The 21,548-nt window shown below is 43.2% G+C and overlaps 1 protein-coding gene across 1 annotated transcript in view; it reads right to left on the reverse strand.

The window, feature by feature from the left end:
• FANCD2 (FA complementation group D2) overlaps positions 1–21,548 on the reverse strand; it is a 46,590-nt gene that overhangs the window by 18,643 nt on the left and 6,399 nt on the right. The window contains exons 8-21 of the mRNA XM_077924725.1: positions 20,969–21,047; positions 19,834–19,958; positions 18,017–18,104; positions 17,379–17,483; positions 16,585–16,685; positions 15,551–15,659; positions 9,875–9,910; positions 8,929–9,072; positions 8,057–8,191; positions 6,934–7,065; positions 6,561–6,668; positions 5,736–5,845; positions 4,475–4,535; positions 3,563–3,682 (exon numbers count right to left, since the gene is read on the reverse strand). Coding sequence (XP_077780851.1) covers positions 3,563–3,682; positions 4,475–4,535; positions 5,736–5,845; positions 6,561–6,668; positions 6,934–7,065; positions 8,057–8,191; positions 8,929–9,072; positions 9,875–9,910; positions 15,551–15,659; positions 16,585–16,685; positions 17,379–17,483; positions 18,017–18,104; positions 19,834–19,958; positions 20,969–21,047 — 1,453 coding nt within the window. The remainder of the gene's footprint in view (positions 1–3,562; positions 3,683–4,474; positions 4,536–5,735; positions 5,846–6,560; positions 6,669–6,933; positions 7,066–8,056; positions 8,192–8,928; positions 9,073–9,874; positions 9,911–15,550; positions 15,660–16,584; positions 16,686–17,378; positions 17,484–18,016; positions 18,105–19,833; positions 19,959–20,968; positions 21,048–21,548) is intronic.

A 21,548-nucleotide genomic window follows, 5' to 3' on the forward strand; every position in this document is an offset into this window, starting at 1 on the left:
ATAGACCATCCGAAAGATGAACAAAGTAGCCGAGCAATAAAATTACTACAAACACAATATTCGATGCTGACGAGCCAAGAAATAGAATGGAAAATCAAATTAATGAAACAAAGATATTTTGAGTCAGCAAATAAAACAGGGAAATTTTTAGCTTGGCAGTTGAGGAAAAGGCAGAAACAGAATACGATAAACAAAATAAAGGTAGAGGAAGAACTGATAGTAGACCCAACAAGAATACAAAAAAAGTTTCTCGAGTTTTATGAGGAACTATATAAGAGGGGAGAAGAGGACACAACACAAATAGAAAGATATTTAAAGAGACATAAAGGGAAGACAATTACAGAGGAAGAAAGACTACAACTAAATAAGCCCATCAGCATAGAAGAGGTCCAAAACGCTATAAAAAAAATGAAAATAGGGAAAGCTCCTGGCCCAGACGGCCTTTCGGCTAAATATTACAAAGTTCTAGGAAACCAACTATTCCCGGCGCTCTGCGACACTATGAACAATATCTTAAAAGGAGGGAAAATCCCTGAGTCGTGGAGGGAAGCCTACATAACATTAATTCTAAAACCAGATACGGATAAAATGAGCATTAAGAATTACAGGCCGATATCTTTATTGAATAACGATTATAAAATCTTCGCCGACATTATGGCAAATAGACTAAAAAAATGCCTGTCAAGCTTAATTCACAAAGACCAAGCAGGCTTCTTACCAAATAGATACTTGAAAGACAATGTGAGACACACTATAAATTTAATTGAATATCTGGAAATCAACAACAATATACCAGCGGCCCTGATTTTCATAGACGCTGAGAAGGCGTTCGACAACGTCTCTTGGCCGTTTTTATTAAAAACCATGGAAGAAGCGGGGATAGAGGGAGAATTCTGGAAAGGAATACAGGCAATATACTCCAACCAATCAGCCAAACTGGTGATAAACAACAATCTTACAAATACATTCCAAATTGAAAAAGGAACCAGGCAAGGCTGCCCCCTCTCCCCGCTTTTATTCATTATGGTCCTAGAAGTCTTAGCAAATAAAATAAGATCAACGCCTGAGATCCGAGGGATTAAAATAGGATCTAGGGAGTTTAAACTAAAAGCTTATGCGGACGACTTGATGTTATCCTTAGAAGAGCCGCTAAAGAGCATCGAGAAGGCGCTGGAAACACTAGAAGAATATGGCAGACTAGCTGGATTTAAATTGAACAGACTAAAAACCAAAATATTAGTAAAGAATTTGAGAAATGATTCAAAAGAAAAATTAGAGAGCCAACACGGAATTAAAGTGTCCAAAAAAATAAAGTACCTAGGCGTCTGGCTCTCACCTAAAAATATAAATCTGATTGAAGATAACTACACAACGACCTGGAACAAAATTAAAAAAGACCTGGACATATGGAGCAGAGTTAACCTTTCATGGCTTGGTAGGATGGAGGCAATAAAAATGAATATTCTTCCTAAGATGTTGTTTCTCTTCCAAAGCATCCCGGTGATCAGAGGGAATAAAATATTTAAAGATTGGCAGAAAGTACTCTCAAGATTTATATGGCAAGGTAGAAGGCCAAGGATTAGATACAAACTACTTACAGATCGAAAGGAGAGAGGAGGGCTGGCGGTACCCAACCTAAAATTATATTACGAAGCTGCCTGCTTATGTTGGGTGAAAGACTGGATAACCTTGGAAGATGCGGATTTATTAGATCTCGAAGGTGTAGATAATAGGTATGGCTGGCACGCCTACCTGTGGCTAGATAAAGAGAAAGTACATAAGGGGTTCTCGAGTCACATAATTAGAGGCCCTCTTTATGAAGTCTGGAAAAGAAACAAAAATCTGTTAGAACCAAAAACACCCTGGTGGCTGTCCCCCACAGATATCCTATCATTCAAAAAAACAAATACGGAAGAGCAAGGCTTGACATATGAAGATCTATTGACAAGTTCCCATGAAGGCTGGAAATTAAGACCGTTTGAGGAGCTGAAAGAAAAACTGAAGGACTGGTTTCAATATCACCAGATTAATGCAAGATGGACGGAAGATAGGAAAGTAGGAATGAACGGGAAAAAATCAAAATTTCAAATAGAAATAATCGAAAGTAAATGTAAGTTACTATCTAAAATGTATAACATCTTACTGGAAGCCGATACAAAAGAGGTAGAAATTAAAGAAGTTACGGTAAAGTGGGCAAGAGACCTGGGATATAACATAGAACATGAGAAATGGTTGAAATTGTGGAACGAGGGAATAAAATTCACAGCAAGTGCGGCAATTAGAGAAAACTTGGAGAAGATGATATATAGATGGTATTTAACACCAGAAAAATTAAATAGAATGTACAAGACTGGCAACAAGGCCTGCTGGAGATGTAAAACAAATGAGGGGAACTTTATACATATGTGGTGGTCATGCGAGGGAATTAAAAGATTTTGGAACCAGATATATGATGAACTAAAAAAAATATTTAGTTACACGTTCCCCAAAAAACCAGAGGCCTTTTTGCTAGGGATGGTTGGAAAAGAGATACCGGAAAAAGACAAAACCCTGTTCCAATACGCAACAGCTGCGGCTAGAATACTTATTGCCCAAAATTGGAAAAACCCAACTTTACCAACACTGAAAGACTGGCAACTGAAACTATATGAATTTATAGAATTGGCAAGATTGACACAAAGATTAAGAAATCAAAAAAATACAAAGTTAAAAGAGGATTGGAACAAATTTATGGTATACATCGAAGGCAATTTTAGTAATTTACCAACTACAGTAGGTTTGATTTAAATCTTCTGATGTTATAAACTAAAAACCAACACCAGCTGTAAGATGATACTATTAAAAGTAGGCATCCGAAATCAAGAGGGAAGGAAGTCGGTTTTAACAAACTGTTGTATGTGCTTTTTTTGTTTCTTTCTTGTTTTTTTTTTTTCCTTTATTTCTATTCTTTTCTCTTTTTCTTCTTTTTGTAACATTTTCTTACTGTTGAATGTTATTTTTTAGGCTTTGTTTTTGTAGATGTGTATGATGATGAAAATACAATAAAAAGCATTTAAAAAAAAAAAAAATAAGGAAAAAAGATTTTAGGATGTAGAAGTCAGAAGAAGTCAGAAACAAACTATGGCTTACCACAAACATGCAGCATGCTGGTGCATGTTATTCCAATTGCATCCACACTGTTTCTTCTGTTGCCAAAAGCCAGGTGAAAACCAACCACAGTGCTGGCGGAGTGTTACGTGTGAACCAGCACTCATGGTTTGTTTCTTCCATGTAAACCAAGAGCATGAAGTAAAAAACAAACCTTCAACTCATGGCTTATAGAGAGAGAAACAAACCATGAACAATGGTTTGCATGTGATGCTAAGCTAGCGCTGTGGTTGGTTTCCTCTCAGCTTGGTAAAGGGAGCAGAAGGAGCAACTGGAGCAATGCGCATGAGCACAATTGCTTCAGATTACGGTTTACCATGATTTCCCAGACTACTGTTTCAGCTAATATTATCCCAGCTACGGTTATACAATGTCTGTAACTGAATGGATGCAGACCAATAGCTCTATAACCTACCAGGATCTGAGAATCCAAATTCCCTTTCTGAATCAAGTTGGCGAGTTCATCGTAATAGAGAGCCAAGGCCTGGGGGACCTGTCCGCAGCAGGAGCAAACCAGCTCTAGTAAAGATATAATCTGTAGAAAAAGAAGAAGCAGAGTAGTTACTGGAGGATGATATGGTTTCAGGTTTCCAATGTTCACACATAGCCCACAAACCCCCAAGTGGCTTTAGAGGTTACAAGAAATGTCATTAGTCAAATGAATGTCACTCTGGCATTTGGTCAACGGCTCTTCTCATAATTGTGATAGGATAATTGTACAGGCAACTTGTGATGGTTCCACAAGTGCAGGCAGCCTGTGCACATTCCCCTGTGAACATTATAAGGAACACCAGCAGCCAAATGTTAAGTAATATCTGACACCTATCTCTGAAACGCATTCTGTGTGCACAAATCTACACTGACACCTTGTCTTACTGACATTGACATCCTGCTCCTCCCAAAACTCCCACTCATCCATTCTCAGATTAACTCTTCCAGGTTTATTTTTCTAACCTCTTTACCTGGCCTCACCTCACATAATGCTAAACCATGGTTTCTAGCATTCTGAGCAAAGGCTCTGACAAGCCTTGGGCTTGAATATTCTCTCCTCCCATCTCCACTTTAGTGCATAAGAGAAGGAGATAGTTTAAAATGAAAAGCAGGAGCTTTCTAACAACTTCCCCCCATGTTAAAATTAGGGGGGATTCCAGTCAGTTTAAATTCTAAGTTAATAAATAAGCAAGCATCATGTTGATCTGAATATCTCCCCAAGCTTTACACTGACTGATCCTTCCCATTCAGCTCTGCTGCAATTTTTCAAAGAACACATCTCTTCCTCACATACTACCTATTCCCAGAGGGGTCCTGCAAATATCCAAATACTTGCCTGTCTACATTGCTCCTTGCTCAGCTGTGCCCGTTCCAAGAGCTGTCCATTTTCTTTACTCCTGAAATTATATTTTAGAGTAATTATTTTTAACAGATGTAGTTGGGCGCTCGCATATACATTTTTGAGCCACAGAAATGGAACTAAGGCTGCTTCAAAGACCATAAATTCATTACATTCTTTACATCTCATTGATCATTGTTCACTGTCCAATTAATCATCACAATGATATAACTGTCACAGTCCCATATGGGTAGGGAGGTGGCTTCAAATGCCATAAATGCTCACATATCCTCTGAAGGCTTACTCTCCAAAACAAACGAACCCCAAATACTATTGCCTAATGAACTGAAACCCAGTGAGAATTGTGTCTCTTCACAAGAACACTATTATTTTATTTTACTTCTGTTGTGTTTTTGATCATGCAGCACTTCATATCACAGAATTAAAACAATAACATGGAGGGGTCCCTTCCTAATTTGCAGAATGCATTTTGATAGCATTCATTTCAAAAGCCCAGGAACGCAGAATTCTACCTCACCTTTAACAAGGCATCAATAAATCATATGCAAATGTATTGCACATCATTAGGCTCTACAACATTTTGGCAGACGTTTGAAAAACAGTGTGTCCCTCATCTCTATTGCACTATTTGTATACGTTGTGTGTACACACGGAGCACAGTTAGAAATCCTGCTGCTCACTTTTTCTAAGGCTCTGCTTTCTTTTTCCCCATAGACCACTTAAAATTTGCTGAGGGTCCTGGTGGACCAATTTATTTTTTTCTGCTTGTTGTAGCAATTGTAATGCACTGTGCTAGACGCTGTACAATTTTAAACTGTATTTTTATTGCGTCCTTCAGTTCTTATATAACTGTATTTTATTGTATAACAATCTGAATTCCAGAGACTTCAAACTGTAATATAGTAAAATACAAGACACAAAAGAATCAATAAAAATACAATTAAAGATACCATATTTAACACAATGGATAAGCTGCCTCCTGTCTTCAGTCACAAATCCACCTGAATGAAGTTTGCCCATGGATGACAGTTTGGAAGCCCCTGTTCTAAGGCATACTGTTGGTATCAGCCTTAATGGAGCTCTTTTGGGCAACCTGCATATTTGGAAATTGATTTTTGAAAATTGCTATATTCTCTTGGGCTTTTCATGGTGCGGTTTTCAAGAGACACCCTCGGTTGCCATCTGTGGCTAGAAAAGAGTTAAACGACAGTGTGCAAATTCTTCACCATTTCCTCACCTCTTTGCTGCCATGCTTCCCACCATGGTAACTGCACCAATAATACCAATGCGCTTATACTTTGGAATAGTGCTGGAGAGTTGCTTCCTGATCACCATATGCATGTCATCCTGCATGGAAAGAGAGGAACCAGAATGTCAGAAATAACAACGACTCATTCAGATGCACTCACAGTAAATCTCATGCCACTGAATTATGCGTGAAATCTCTAACACCCGAAAGGGTAGAAGTAGCACATGTGCTGGAATTCAGTGGAGTAAGTCTGAGAAGTGGATAAATGTTTTCTCTCTAGGGTAGCAGGTATCAGCAACGTTCAGCAAATTTTGAACATTCACTGTTAACACACACACACACACACACACACTGGCATCTAGATATTTGCGATTAGGTCATAAGAACATCCCTGCTGGATCAGACCAAAAGCCCATTTAGTCCATCATCCTGTTCTCACAGTGGCCAACTAGATGCGTATGGGAGCCCAGAATCAGGACAATAGCAACGCTCCCCACTTGTGTTCCTCAGCAACTGGTACTCAAAGGAATTCCATCTTGGAGGTAGTACTCTATTGGCCCAAATATAAGCTGCACTTTTTTTTCCAAATTCCGACTGTGAGAAGTTAAAGTGTGGCTTATATTTGGAGCCGAGTGCCGACACCGGCTTGGGGAGTGGGGTGCTGAGCACCGGCTGCCCCCTGTTCAGGGCATTAGTGCTGGGAGGCGGGCTGCACCCGCAAATAAACCTTGAATTTTAAAGGTGCGGCTTATAGTCAGGCCAATACAGTGCATAGCCATCAGGATCTACAGGACTCAGTATGTTTGTACTCACCTGAATGTGATTGCTTTTGTGCCCCTGGCTGAATGCCAGCATGCTAAGAATCTGGAATAGCTTCCGGATTTGTTGTGGACTTAGATTATCCATATAATCTAAAATGCTCTGAAAAGGAGAGATCGGAGTCAGGCCAAGTACTCCATATCTTCATGATAAATTCTAATAACAGAATGTGCAGTACAGCAAAAAGTATACTGTTAACACCTGGACTGACTTCCTCTGTGTAAAGGGCCACAAAAGGTGGACCATTAACCAAACTGTAGTGGACCATCAAGCACCAGCTGATTGCTCAGACTCTTCCAAAGAAGAATGGTTAGTTGTTAAGCTGTTAGTACCAAAGTGAGAGCTCCCGGCTTTGTATCATACTTGCCTTCAGAAAAACTGCATAAGGAACTATGGATGAAGTGTGAAGAGACACCAGGTCAATGAGCATATCCAGAGAGACATCAACTGCAATATTATTGCCACCACATGCATGAGTTACCAAGGCACCCACAATCTCCTGCAGGAACAAACACAAGGAAGGAAAAATGAAAAGCATGCAGTCCAGCTTTGGGCAGAATGGCCCTGACCTGGTATAAGAGAGGCTAGAGATGCTGCCTACTTCCAGAGGCATCCCATCCTGTTTTGCCACCTGAGTCCAAGGCCTCCTTCAGTTGGGTCACACAGCAGTGACCACAAAGTGAAGGGCACAAGATGTCTCAAGATTTTGGTGAGATCTTGCTGGAAGTTGCCACTTTTCCAACAGTCATGGGGACACTGCCTCCTGGGATTCTGCCGCCTGAGGTGGCTGCCTCAGCGCATCTCATAGGTGGGCCGGCCCTGCCTTCTTTGCCTGTATAGTCTTGTTCAGCTTTCCCCTATTGGTTAACATAGTTTGCACCTACATAAGTTGGACTGTAGAGAAACAAGAAACTCTACATAAACCAGAGCAAAACACAGAACAGAGATGTGCTGATCAAACTAATCACAGCAGGCATCTTGATGTAACAAAAGGAAAATAAAAGGGAGAAGTGCAAATAAACGTTTTTGACTTTTGACCCCAGAGGTGTGCATTTTCAGAACTCATCATATTATTGTGATTTTTATCTATTTTTATTCTGAATTTTAAATTGTTCTAACCTTCCCTGGGACCTCTCTAGTGAAGAGCAGGCAATAATTTTAATAAATAATAATATCCTGAACTATTCCCTCCCTCTCAGTGGTGTTTAATGTGAGGAATTAAATATTTCCCACCCACCAGAACATGGCCCAGCCCTGGTAACTGCAGGGTGGCTAATAGTGCTGTGGCCAGAAAGGGCCTTTGGCCAGTGCCCTATCTCACCTATCACTGGCATAGGCCTGGCTACAAAACAGGAAACTTGATGCAAACTGGTTGTCTTCTATGATCCATGGCATTCTGCCCCCCACTACATTAGAACCAGTAGCTGTCAATTGCTACAAGGCAACAACACACACACACACACTTCACCAAACAGAGAATGGAACTATACCTGCTGGCAATAAGAGTCAAAGACTGTGAATGCTTGCTTGTACATACAGCAGCCAAAAGAGACAATGCAGGGATCTGCCGAGTGTACAAAGATCTCAGCCAGTGACAGGACAGCTGGAAAGAGGTCTCTCATAACCTGGATAAAGACAGAAAAAGGGAGATTCTGATACATACCTCTACTATCTTTCCAATTGTCTCTCTTACTCCAATTAAGGTTTTTTTAAAATATTTTACTATCCTGAAAAGATTGGCAATGATTACAGGAAACACTTCAACATCTCACAAAGATGAGCTAACAAAATACTGCAGCAATTCATACAGATTTGCCAGACAGAGTGACATTTCTAAAATTACATTGTAAATCGATAAGACAATGAGGCAAGCAATAAGGAGGCTTCTGAGGGGATAGAAGCCACCAGCGCTGTCTAGTTCTGCCAGAAGGAAGTTTTACTCCAGCCGGCTTTAGGAAGTGTACGTATGAGGATGTCTCCTGTTGACAGTTTCCAGACGTAAAGAAGCACATGTTCAGGAAGCATATCTTTGTAGGAGCCAGTAACACCCTGAATCCTAGAGCCAGTTCACACATACAAGTCTTGTTATTTTCTTCAGAATAAATCCGGCAGCATGCGGAGGCAGCAAGCAGCCATTTCTGCAGTTGAAACCACCATGATTGCAGGAAAAGCTGTAACCATCTCTGCCTGTTTTACTTTAATGTCTCTCCATGCAGATCTGTACCTGTGTACACAGCCATGTGGATAAAATAAGCAAGGTCTGTATGCAAACCTGTAAATAGTCATGCAGATTTTAGGACAGAGGATGGAATGGGGGAAAGACTGTCAGCATGCTGGATCACACAGCAGCAGGAGTACTCACCATTAAGTAGTAACGGAAGGCATTGCGCAGCAACTGCTCTCTTACGCAGCCTGATTGAATCTTGTTCTTCAGCACTCTCTCAATCTGCTTCTTGTTCTTGCCATTTGTAGCATAGATTACTAACAGCATTATCAGATCCAGAACCTTTTGGCAAGTAAAACAATTAACAAAGGTTAACAACCAAACAAGGTAGAAGAATAAGGATCAGACCAGACAATGGATCTAGACAGCTCACTTGGCAGAACCTGTGGTAATTTTATATAGCATTCTGAAAAACGTCTCTTTAGTTTTGCTTTTAAAATGACACGTTCCTAGTGTTCATGATTCAGAAGAAAGATTGGAAGGCCCAGCCAGTGTTTACAATAAACTAAGGTTTCAGTGAAAATTCATTCCTAGTCGTCATCTACTTTCTGATAAGAATTTCTTCCATAGCACAAATACATGGAGGGGAGAAAGTGAATCCAAATTCTGAAAACAACTCCTTTTTGTACTTATGTAAATCAAATATAAATGTGCATACACTGAAGGCAGTGTCTAAAAGCAGAATCTGACAAGACTCTAAAACAGAATTCTAGTATCTTGGCCAAAGAATGGAATAATTTTCTGTCATATCAACAAGCAGGCCAGAGATTGAGATCTCTCAGTTTAGAGGATGGATGAAAAGAAGTTTGGCCCTTGCCCTGACTTCTAATGGCTTTGAGTGAAGAGATAGATTTGCTACAAATATTGAGCTAGAAAGGTAACTCAGGTGTGTTAGAAATGCAGTGAAAGAAGGTAAAGTTCAGTTTCAAGATGTCCTCTTACTACACAAGCGACAACTTCACACTATTCCAAATTAATGTAATTGCTGCTGGGAATTTTTTTTAAAAAGTCCCCCCCTTCAATTAACATCCCTAAAAAAATAATTATAGGTAGAGAACAGCTACTGCAGAATCTAAGATATTACCTTATGGTCAGAGGCAGAAGCAACACTTTCAATGGCCTAGAACAGAAGCGGAAAAGACAGTTGCCAATGCTGAACAAATAACCACCCTACACAAGAGACTAAACACATATTTCCAGCTGATTGCTGGGATCACATGAAATCATGCGCAAGTCAGGCATAGGTAGAGGGCCTTCTCAGTAGTGGTGCCCATCCTGTGGAATGCCCTCCCATCAAATGTTAAGGAGATGAGTAATTATATAATATTTAGGAAACATCTGAAGGCAGCCCTGTATAGGGAAGCCTTTTAAAGATTTAATAATTTGCTGCGTTTTTATATATGCTGGAATCCACCCACAGTGGCTGGGTTGGCAACAGAGTCAGATGGGTGGGGTACAAATAATAAATAATAATAATAATTATTATTAGTGTAAACCTATTGGAACCTTCCTAATACAGTGGTACCTCTGGTTAAGTACTTAATTCGTTCTGGAGGTCCGTTCTTAACCTGAAACTGTTCTTAACCTGAATCACCACTTTAGCTAATGGGGCCTCCCCCCGCCGCCACGGCATAATTTCTGTTCTCATCCTGAAGCAAAGTTCTTAACCCGAGGTACTATTTCTGGGTTAGTGGCATCTGTAACCTGAAGCGTATGTAACCCGAGGTACCACTGTACATATCTTCTACCACAGTTTTAGGACAAAGGTTGTGCTATGGGAATGGGGAGGAGAAACACACCTGGGCACTTCTGCCACATGAGTCAAAATGCTCCTGGAACTTACCGTATTTTTCGCACGATTGGACGCACCGGACCATAGGACGCACCTAGTTTTCAGGGGGGGAAATCAAGGAAAAAATATGATTTCCCCCTCACCGCAGCTCTGGGAGCAGTGGACAGGCTGCACGCGGCCTGTGCGCTACTCCCAAGACCTTCTCCCTGCTTTTGCGGGAGGTGGCGGAATTCCCCCACCTCCCGCAAAAGCCCACAGGAGCCCCGCGTGACTCCTGTGGGACCCTTCTCCCTCTTTGGGGAAAAGCCCCCAAGAGCTGCGCGCTCTTTAAAGGGTGCGCGGCTCTTGCAGGCTTTTCTGCGAGGTGGGGGAATTCCCCCACCTCCTAGAAAAGCCAGGAAAGCCGTGCAGCCCCTTTAAAGAGCGCACGGCTTTTGCCTGCTTTTGCGGAGGTGGGGGAATTCCCCCATCTCCCGCAAAAGCCCGCAGGAGGGAGAAGGGACTGACTCGGCCAGTCAGTCCCTTCTCCCTCCTTGGGGAAAAGCCCCCAAGAGCTGTGCGCTCTTTAAAGGGTGCGCGGCTCTTGCAGGCTTTTCTGCGAGGTGAGGGAATTCCCCCACCTCCTAGAAAAGCCAGCAAAGCCGCGCAGCCCCTTTAAAGAGCGCACGGCTTTTGCCTACTTTTGCGGAGGTGGGGGAATTCCCCCATCTCCCGCAAAAGCCCGCAGGAGGGAGAAGGGACTGACTCGGCCAGTCAGTCCCTTCTCCCTCCTTGGGGAAAAGCCCCCAAGAGCCGCTCGCTCTTTAAAGGGTGCGCGGCTCTTGCAGGCTTTTCTGCGAGGTGGGGGAATTCCCCCACCTCCTAGAAAAGCCAGCAGAAGCCACGGAGCCTCTTTAAAGAGCGCGCAGCTTTTGCCTGCTTTTGCGGGAGGTGGGGGAATTCCCCCATCTCCCGCAAAAGCCCACAGGAGGGTTGGAGAGTAGCGGGAAGGCGTCGCGCGCCTTCCTGCTGCCCCTCATCCTCTGGGGCTGGCGATGGGGGAAGCGCTGCTCCCCCCCCCCGCCAGCCTCAAAGCCGGGTTGGAGAGTAGCGGGTAGGCATCGCGCGCCTTCCTGCTGCCCCCCATCCTCTGGGGCTGGCGATGGGGGAAGCGCTGCTCCCCCCCCCCGCCAGCCTCAAAGCCGGGTTGGAGAGTAGCGGGAAGGCATCGCGCGCCTTCCTGCTGCCCCCCATCCTCTGGGGCTGGCGATGGGGGAAGCGCTGCTTTCCCCCCGCCAGCCTCAAAGCCAGGTTGGAGAGTAGCGGGTAGGCATCGCGCGCCTTCCTGCTGCCCCCCATCCTCTGGGGCTGGCGATGGGGGAAGCGCTGCTTTCCCCCCCGCCAGCCTCAAAGCCGGGTTGGAGAGTAGCGGGTAGGCATCGCGCGCCTTCCTGCTGCCCCCCATCCTCTGGGGCTGGCGATGGGGGAAGCGCTGCTTTCCCCCCGCCAGCCTCAAAGCCGGGTTGGAGAGTAGCGGGTAGGCATCGCGCGCCTTCCTGCTGCCCCCCATCCTCTGGGGCTGGCGATGGGGGAAGCGCTGCTTCCCCCCCCCCCCGCCAGCCTCAAAGCCAGGTTGGAGAGTAGCGGGAAGGCATCGCACGCCTTCCTGCTGCCCCCCATCCTCTGGGGCTGGCTATGGGGGAAGCGCTGCTTCCCCCCCCCCCCCAGCTTCAAAGAGCAGACTCTCCTGGCTTCAGCGGAAGCAACGGGAAGCCTCCGGAGTGCAGGCTTCGGAGGCTTTGCCTTGCTATCACTGAAGCCAGGGAGCCTGCATTCGCTCCATAGGACGCACACACATTTGCCCTTCATTTTTGGAGGGGAAAAAGTGCGTCCTATAGAGCGAAAAATACGGTATTAGGGCTCACCATCAAATACTGAAAAGAGACATTCGTCCCATTTCAGGAATATAAGCCTCTGTTCTGGTGGTGTAGTGGTTGGAGTGTTGGACTAGGACCTGGGAGACCACCGTTCAAATCCCCACTCAGCTCAATTCTATGATTCTATTATCTGCATCTTCCTGGATTATTGTGTTATTTTATCTTCTTTTGACTATTAGTTAATAAGTTTGGAAAGGAATTTACTCCCAGTTGTTCTGCATTCCTAGCAGTAATTCCAGGCAGCCAGATGTTATACTGCCAAAGTTACAAACTCAAGTTGGAACTCAGGCACCAGATGAGGAAGAGTTAAAGAAGCCTCCTTAACAGCACAATCTTATACATGTCCACTCAGAGGCAGGTCCCACTTTCAGTGGGGCTTGCTCCAATGAGTGGGTATTGGATTGCCGCTTAAGACGGCCTGCATTGGCCGCAGGGAGATAGAAAGGCTTCAGGGCACAATGAGAGGATTACCGTATTTTTCGCTCCATAGGGCGCACCTGACCATAAGGCGCACCTAGTTTTTAGAGGAGGAAAACATGAAAAAAAAAATTCTGAATCAAATGTTGTACTAAACTATTTAAAGCAGCAAAGCGGGTGACTCCTGTCCGCTTTGCTGCTTTAAAGCGCGCCTCAGAGGAGGGAAGGAAGGGGAACCATGGCTTATCTAAGTCCAGTTAATAACGCTGAGCCTGTTTTTATATGCATCTCAAAGCCCTTGACATATATACATTATAATGACAAGCTGAGATAGGCCTCCTGCATAGGAGGAGGGGAGGAGAAGAGAGGGAGCCATCATAGATCAATGGGAGCATGGAGAAGATCCCAAGTTCAGTCCTTGAAAGCTTCTCCAGGTAGGACTGAAGGTGTGTCTCCTGAAACCCAGGTGAGCCTCTGCCCATCAGTGAAGACAAAACTGAGCTAAATGGGCTCAGGGGTCCTGACGTGGTACAGGGAAGGTCCCTCTGTTCCTGTTTAAATTAGCCCTTTCTTCAGAACCATGGGGACTATAATCTTAGTTAGTTTTTAAAGGGAACAGCTGTAACCTCAGTGGCTTTGCATGCAGAACACCACACGTTCAATCCCCAGCCTCTCCAGGCCTGAAACTCTGGCAAACTGCTACCAGTCAGTGTTGACATTACTAAGCTAGATGGATTAGTGGATCCGACTCCTTATAAGGCAGCTTCCTAGGTTCCCATTAATGCTTCAGATCTGGGTGTGAGGCTTGCTGTCACGTTTAGTGTGGCGAGGGTGGTTCTTTGCACATCTGGAAGATGACTGTGTCACCTCCCATCACCCTCTTGAAGGTGCTTTTACAGCTCAGGGAAAAGGGCAGGCAGCCACAGCATGTGTAGACTGTAGCATCCTGAATTAAGGGAGGGATTCCCCTTGCAGCCAAAGGGTTGTTTGAGGCCATCACGAAAGAGCTGATCTTAAGCTTGAAACCAGGACTTGCTCTTTAACCATGCTGCTCCTTCAGTTGCCAATGCCATCCATGTAACCATGTGTGAATATCAAGTGTGGGTTGTGTCCAGGAACCTGGGAGGATTTCTTTCACATAAGTGCATGTTTTCGTCTTTAAATAAACAGCCCATGCAAGTTTCTAGCTCTTATGGCCATGCCTGGCTGTCTCAGTGGAAATCTGGGGAGGCTGAGGTGGACTTTCCAGTGGTCAAAGTCTTCCTGCCCAGCATCTATTTCCGGCCCTCTTTCCCCGCTGAACCCCTGCACCCTGCTTCAAGCAAGCCACGGAGGGGATTCCCTCCGCTTTGAAGCAGGAAAGTGGAAGAGGAGCTGCTTACACGAGTGTAAGCTGCTCCCCTCCCACTTTCCTGCTTCAAAGGGAGCCCGGGAGGAGGGAATCCGCTGTAGCCTCCAGCAGAAGATCCATGGGTCTTCCTTCCCTCCGTGGTTGCTTTGAAGGGTGTAAGCTGCTCCCCTCCCACTTTCCTGCTTCAATGCAGCCTCAAGCAGCGAGGATCCATGGGTCCCCTTGCTTCCCTCTTCCGTGGTTGCTTTGAAGCAGGAAAGTGGGAGAGAAGCTGCTTACACGGGTGTAAGCTGCTCCCCTCCCACTTTCCTGCTTCAAAGGGAGCCTGGGAGGAGGGAATCCGCTGCAGCCTCGAGCAGCAGAAGGATCCATGGGTCCCCTCCTTCCCTCCTCCGTGGTTGCTTTGAAGCAGGAAAGTGGGAGAGGAGCTGCTTACACGAGTGTAAGCGGCTTCCCTCCCACTTTGCTGCTTCAAAGCGAGCCACGGAGGAGGGAGGGACCAACGGAATCCCCTTCCCTCCCTCCTCCCCGTCTCAGCTCAGCAGCCACAGCTCTTGCTGGGTTTACAATGAGCCGGAAGGAGGGACAGACGGCAGTCCCTCCTCCCGCCTCCCTGTAAACCCAGCCAGAGCCGCAGACACACTCTATGCAGCTCTTGCTTTAAAGGGAGAGCTGCGCAGAGCTTGTCGGCAGCAGCGGCTCTTGCTGGCTTCGCTCCATAAGACGCACAGACATTTCCCCTTACTTTTTAAGGGGGGAAAAGTGCGTCCAATGGTGCGAAAAATACGGTACATCATTAAGGAATGGTGTTGAATAGGGACGATAGCTCATGGTTAGCAAGGCTGTCCCTTCCCAGGAGTGTATGCCGGTCGTTAGACTACCCACGCACATGCCTGTCCATCTCCACTGCCCATGTTCATTACTACATATCGTTATGCTCTATCAAGTGTTTTCCTTTCCCGTTTCTTCCTCAATGACTATGATTGTATGTTACACCCTACATTGCAGAATCTGGACTGGATGTCCTCAAAAGATTCCTCCCAACTCTGTGATTCTATTCTATTCTGTTTTGATTTTCTCAAATAGGACTCAAAGTCTGAATTCAACAGCAGAGCCATTCTGTAAAGATTCTATCATTCACATATAATTTCCTTACCGAAAAGGAAATAGATTTTAACAGGATCTTTAAATAAAAATCTGAAGTACTTGGTTTTTATAAAACCGCATCTGAAAGAAAGAACAACTTGGCAAAAGTGCATACCCACAGAGAAAATACACCCTGACCTTAATCCAGCCTTCTGAAATGGTCTTCTGGAATTTAACAGCAGACTTTATAATTTCAAAAAGGAGCTTGACGCAGTCCTGGTTGACACACAGTTGGCTTGCAGACAGACTGAAAAGAAGCACAAGATGGGTAGGCAGCCCGTCATCTTAACCACAAAAGCAGCTAAGCAGGTAAAGTCTAACTTTGGTGGCTAAATTGCCACCCACAAAAGAATGCATTGGCAGGTATAAGGCACAGCAGCATTGAAAGGGAGCGAGAAAGTGGGAACCCACTAAAATGAAGGCAGCAGTGATAACTGCACAAAGCAGCAGTACCATCTAAGGCAAATAAATGGCAAAGAAGGAGGGTAACAGCTGGAGGAGATGCAACAGTTAGCACACCAGCCATGCCAGGGAATGCTTAGGATTGTCCAAGTGCACACTGAGATCTTGGGTCCCCTCACTGTATCAATCACCCTCGTGGTGTGAAGAACTGTCAAACCTCTATCAGATAGTTGGTAGCTGCTGTTGGTGGAAAGGCTCTCCATGTGTTGGGGACACGCCACACGACCCCTTTCTACCCATTACCCTTGTCATATGGAACATTTCCTACCCCCGTAGGGGACTCTTAGATCTGTCCCAAGATTCATATGATCTTTAAGAAGAAAACCTCCCTGTGGCAGATAAGCTGTGGAATCTATGTTCTTCTTCAAGGATCAGGTGGGAATTCTTAAGTTTTATGTGTATGTGTACATGTACTACCAAAAAAAGGAAAAAACCCCACCAGGGGAGATGAGCATAAATAAATATAGAGCTGTGATGGTGATGCTGTTTTAGCTGAAAGGGAGAGAACAATTAAATAGTGAGATTTCAAAGTGAACACGTTCAAAAGGAGATGAAATGTTGCAATCCCATCCATGCAAACAAAGGCACCAGAAACCTGATGTAATATTTTCTTTGCTATGTTTCGCTGAGGCTATGATTTTGCCTCATCCTAACTGCTCATGCACAGAGACTGCAAGTCTTTGGGTGAAGCTGAATGTCAACACACAAACCTTGTCCGAGTCTGGCTCCTGAACTTGGTCTGAGAAACATGAATCAGTGGAAGTGAAACACACGAGTCCAGGTCCAGCTTCTTACGAAGGTCAGAAATTACCTGCATAACACAGTGCATAGGTTTCTGCAGCTATTACTCAGAAATAGGCACAAACATTCATGGTCATATGTTTGGAGTAGGAGAAAAAAAGTGTAAATGGGGTAAATGTCAAGGAAGGAGCCTGCAAAAATACTTTTTATAATTTATACAGAATCATCAACTAAACAAAAGCTTAACATTGTTTTTGAACTGAAAAGAGGATATTTTTAACTATCATACTTAAAATAGTTTTTAAAAAGGCAAGCCTAGTTCTACTTCCTTTTATGGAAGGGAATGCAATAAAAAAGGAAGAAATTATTCCCATTAAAAAAAATGTTTGGTTTTAACCCTTTGTCTGCAGCAAGAAAAGAAATGTGTTTTGCTGCCCTGCGAGCCATAATTCAGTTTTTGACTACTATATGCCAAGCAAGCATTTAGCACAGAGAAAGGGGTCACACTTCTTTAAGAGTCATGCACCTGCTTAAAAGATGAAAAATTTTAGCCAAATGATACTCTTATCTGCCTAGGTAAAAAGATAAAAAGGATTTAAAGCAACTGGAAATCATGAACTTATAACATTAGTTTCAGAGGTGTGTGCTGGCTCATCTTGTACACATGTAGAAATAAAACAAATGTTTTGAGTGCTTATCCCAACAAAGTCATCTCTGCATTCCTAAAGAGTATACTTTTCAGCTTTAATAGTAGACACTTTACCTCTGTTGCATCTGTGGCCTTGACGGAACGGAGAATAAATTTTACTACTACAGGCAAATCTTCCACTTTTACGGCACCGACTGTGATCATAACAGATTGGCGCACCTAGGTTGAGAGCAGGACATTTTTCAGCTGTAGGAGCAGGGGAAAGTGCAGCATTTATTTACAGTTCTTGCTTACCTCATTATTAGGGCTCTCAGCAGTTGTTAGTGGAAAATTCACACAGGCTGAGAATATACTAGAATCCTGAAGGCTCAAATAAAAAATGACCACCAAGCACTACCCCATATTTTAAGTCACTCAGAACTTCCAGAAAGTGATCAGGAACAAGCTTAGGGGAGCCTCCAGAGGGAAAGGATTTCATAATTACAGAGCAGCCACCAAGACTGCATGTTAATGTGTCTGCTATCCAAACCTGGGATCCACGTGCTATAGTTAATGAGGATTTTTCAGATCTGAAAATGCATTACTTCCAGCCTTGGCAAACCTAATTCCCATAATTTCTAACTCTCCTATGCTCTCCCTGAATGCTTGTATGTATTTATGTACAAAGAGTACCTAGTCTCACCTATATCGTGACTTTAAGCAACACTTATACCTTGCTTGTGTGCCCATCTATTTAACACAGGGCTTCCTACCTCAGACAGAAGTCCCACATCTAGATTCAAACTGGAAAGGGCATCAAGGATTGGAACAGATAGCTCAGTCTTCTCCTTTAATAACGAACTGAAACGCAGGACAACAAAATGACCTTTTAAGATCTAGCAGCATTCCCAAACTGCAATAGTGGATTACAGTCCATCCAGTATCAATTTGTACAAAGACGGTTTTGTACGCTGCTACAATAAAAGTTTATGAATGATTTCTTGCTTATCTCTACAATGTATAACTTGCCCGTGTTTGCTGTCTTTCTTTTTCAATCAAGGATACACAAAAGGGTTTACAAAAGATTTTAAAATATACAATCAAAACAAGAAAATAAAATATAAAACACAAAATATCCATTTTAAACTGTGGGTGCTTCCATATGTGGATGATTTAATCATTCTTGTTTCCTTTAAGCTGTAAATGGAACAGCAACTCTGCTTTGAGATTTCAGGAATCTAAATAATGTTCTGTAGTTGGCGAGGAGGAGGGGGTATTTTAATTGAGATTATGGTATTAGGGATTAGGCTAAATAATGACCCACGCCCCCCCCCCCTCCGGCTGCACTCTCAGTCATGATCTTCCCCACTCTGCAATTAAGGAGTGTGGGGAGAAACAGATATTAGACAATGGTTCATCTACACTTAAGAGAAATTATGCAGCTGTTCCATTGTGTTAAATAAACAAAGCACAGTGGATTTTCTGGGAGAGAGGAACAGAAACTGAAAAGGGAAAACATGGGAGGAGGCTGTTTTGATTATGATACTATGAAGATGCTCTATTAAAAGTGAACAAAGCATGGCTCTTCCACAGTAAATGCCCAAATATGGAAGGAAGCAGCCTGTGACAAAAATAAAAACATATATGACCATATATGAGAATGTTGAAGTGTGATGCAGTTTTCTGCCCTGAAGACTAATTACACTAGTTGAAATGCATCAGGATCAACTGACCTTGTTCAATAAAAACTTTGTTTGAATTTTGTGGCCTTCTGGTTTTATCCATGTGTTATAAGAAGAGGAAGAGGAGGGTGTGGGGTTCTGCTGAAATCTTGCTTTTTTATGGAGCACTTGAAAAGCTCAGACTGTCAGTGCATCAGATGAAGACCACACTGAATGCAGCAGCAGCAGCAGCAGCAACAGCAGCAATGAACTGAGAGATACAGCCTTAAGGATTATGATGCCACCACCATTTCTTGTGAATAATCAGATTGGCATGGAGAAAATACTATGTGCAGAGTTCATGCTTTGAAGGCTCCTTATATCAATTCTAGGCAACTCAATGCCCTTCCCTCTCAGAACTCTTTTGAAACTGCAATTACACACACACACACACACACACACACACCCCTGTAGTGTCTTACAATTGTGGTTGCAGTTTCTTGAACGTCAGGGTTTGGATGCAGGAATTGATGGGATGATAATCAAACATGCAGATGACATCAAACTGGGAGGGGTAGCTATGCCATAGAAGACAGAATTGGGATTCGATTGGACAACTGGGCCAAAATTAACCAAATGAATTTCTATAGGGACAAACATAAGGTTCTGCATTTAGGCAGGAATAACCAGCTGTACAAATATAAAATGGGGGGACACCTAGCTTGCCAATAGTACATGTGAAAATGATTAGGGGTCTTAATGGACCACAAACTTAATGCGAGTCCTGGTCACTCTTGTCTGGATGCACTCTAAATTCACTTCTTTTCACCTTATGCCTAGTCAGAAGGTATCTTCAGCTAAGGCACCAGAAACAGCTAACAGAAAATTATAGAGAGAGTAAAAAGAGAACATGGCAGCATCAAACTTACCTAAGCTCTCTGGCAATTTCACTATGCTGAGAATCCTCTAGGATTTCTGGCAGGCTTGTGATTATGTCGTGTTGGATTGGTGGAGGAGAAACACAAATCATCTGCATGAGTTTCTGAACAAGATCCTGCAGATGAACAAAAGCTTTAGAACACCAGGAATTCAGAAAAATGACATTTCCTTAATGCTGACAGCTTAAACACAGATAAGCCAACAAATGTATGCTACATATGCATCCAGAATGGAAGCTAAGTGATTGGTTTATTTATCAGACATATATTATTTTGTACTTTTTTAGCATGCAAATATTTTTAAATGCTTATCTCTTTTGTCTCCACAATATCTCAGTTCATTTCTAGACCCAATTAAAAATGCTGGTTATGATTGCTAAAGCCCTGGGATAGAGCTACTTGAAAGGTCATCTGCACTCATATGTACCTGCCCAAACCTAATGCTTAGCCTCAGAGGCACTGCTTGTGGATTTGTCAGTGGGTACAATTAGAATGCCCTGTCTTATGTACATAGCAAGATATGAAAGTGCCCAAATCTGCTGTAGAAACTAGTCATGAACACAGAAATTGATATGTGATAAAGCTGAAGCCTTAAGAGTTTTAAATGAATAAAATCTTTATTGCTAAAAGCTATAAGCCGTCACAATTTGTCACAATGTGTAAAATATAAATAATTAATTTAAAACTGAACAGCAACAACAGCAAAGCAAACACACCAAAATTCAAAAATCACACCTGTAGAAGTGAAGCACTCCACTTCTCACACTCCCCCTTATGATACTTGTCTTGGTGCCTAGCTCTCAACTTACTTGCAGCCAAGGCATTTTGAAACCTGTGCACAGTGGGTGCACAGTTCTTTGAAATCCCAACTATGAGACTTCAAAGCACCCAAGCTCCCAATGCCATTGTAATGTCAGATGATTGACAGGTGAGCATTCCTATCCACCTATCAAATTTGGTCTACAAGGTTAGGATCTGATAAAGATCTGGTCCATGAATTCAAAAAGGTTTCCCATCTCTGGGTTAAAGAAACCAACATCTAACTAGCACGTTGCTAGTGCTCACTGAATGTTAAACAATACCCCATGAGAAACATACGGTAATTGATTGCATTGGTGGTACTTGCCTTGCTGTCAGCTATCCTGTCAAGCCATTTTAACTGATTGACAATGAGCCGAGGCAAATTGAGTCCATCACTGCCCACACTGAAAGATCAGAAGAGATAAAACATAAGCCCTTGTTCCTTTTTATTACTGAGAAACCCTTCTTTCTGAAGTCACTTCCAGATGCAGCTATGGAGGACTGCTCTCAATCCTCTCTAGGTGCTTTTCGAAATGCAATTTATTTAGAACTATAGTTTCTTTTAACAAATTCTGTTAAAAATAAATATGCCATGCCATTCTGTATATGAGCCACTTGAGGAGATGCAATACACACTAGTTTTCAGCCAAGCAAGAAACCCAGCCTCAGGATCAACAGCAAGGTAATAAATAAAATATTATTATTATTATTATTATTATTATTATTATTATTAATTGTTGTTGTTGTTGTTATTGTTAATACCCCACATAACTGGCTGGGTTTTCCCAGCCGCTCTGGGCAGCTTACAGCATATCTAAAAACAAAATAAAAACATCAAGCGTTAAAAACCTCCCAATGCAGAGCTGCCTTCAGGTGTCTTCTAAAAGTTGTGCAATTCTTTATCT

This window comes from Podarcis muralis, chromosome 2, assembly GCF_964188315.1.
Source record: "Podarcis muralis chromosome 2, rPodMur119.hap1.1, whole genome shotgun sequence".
In the NCBI taxonomy this organism is placed as follows: Eukaryota; Metazoa; Chordata; class Lepidosauria; order Squamata; family Lacertidae; genus Podarcis; species Podarcis muralis.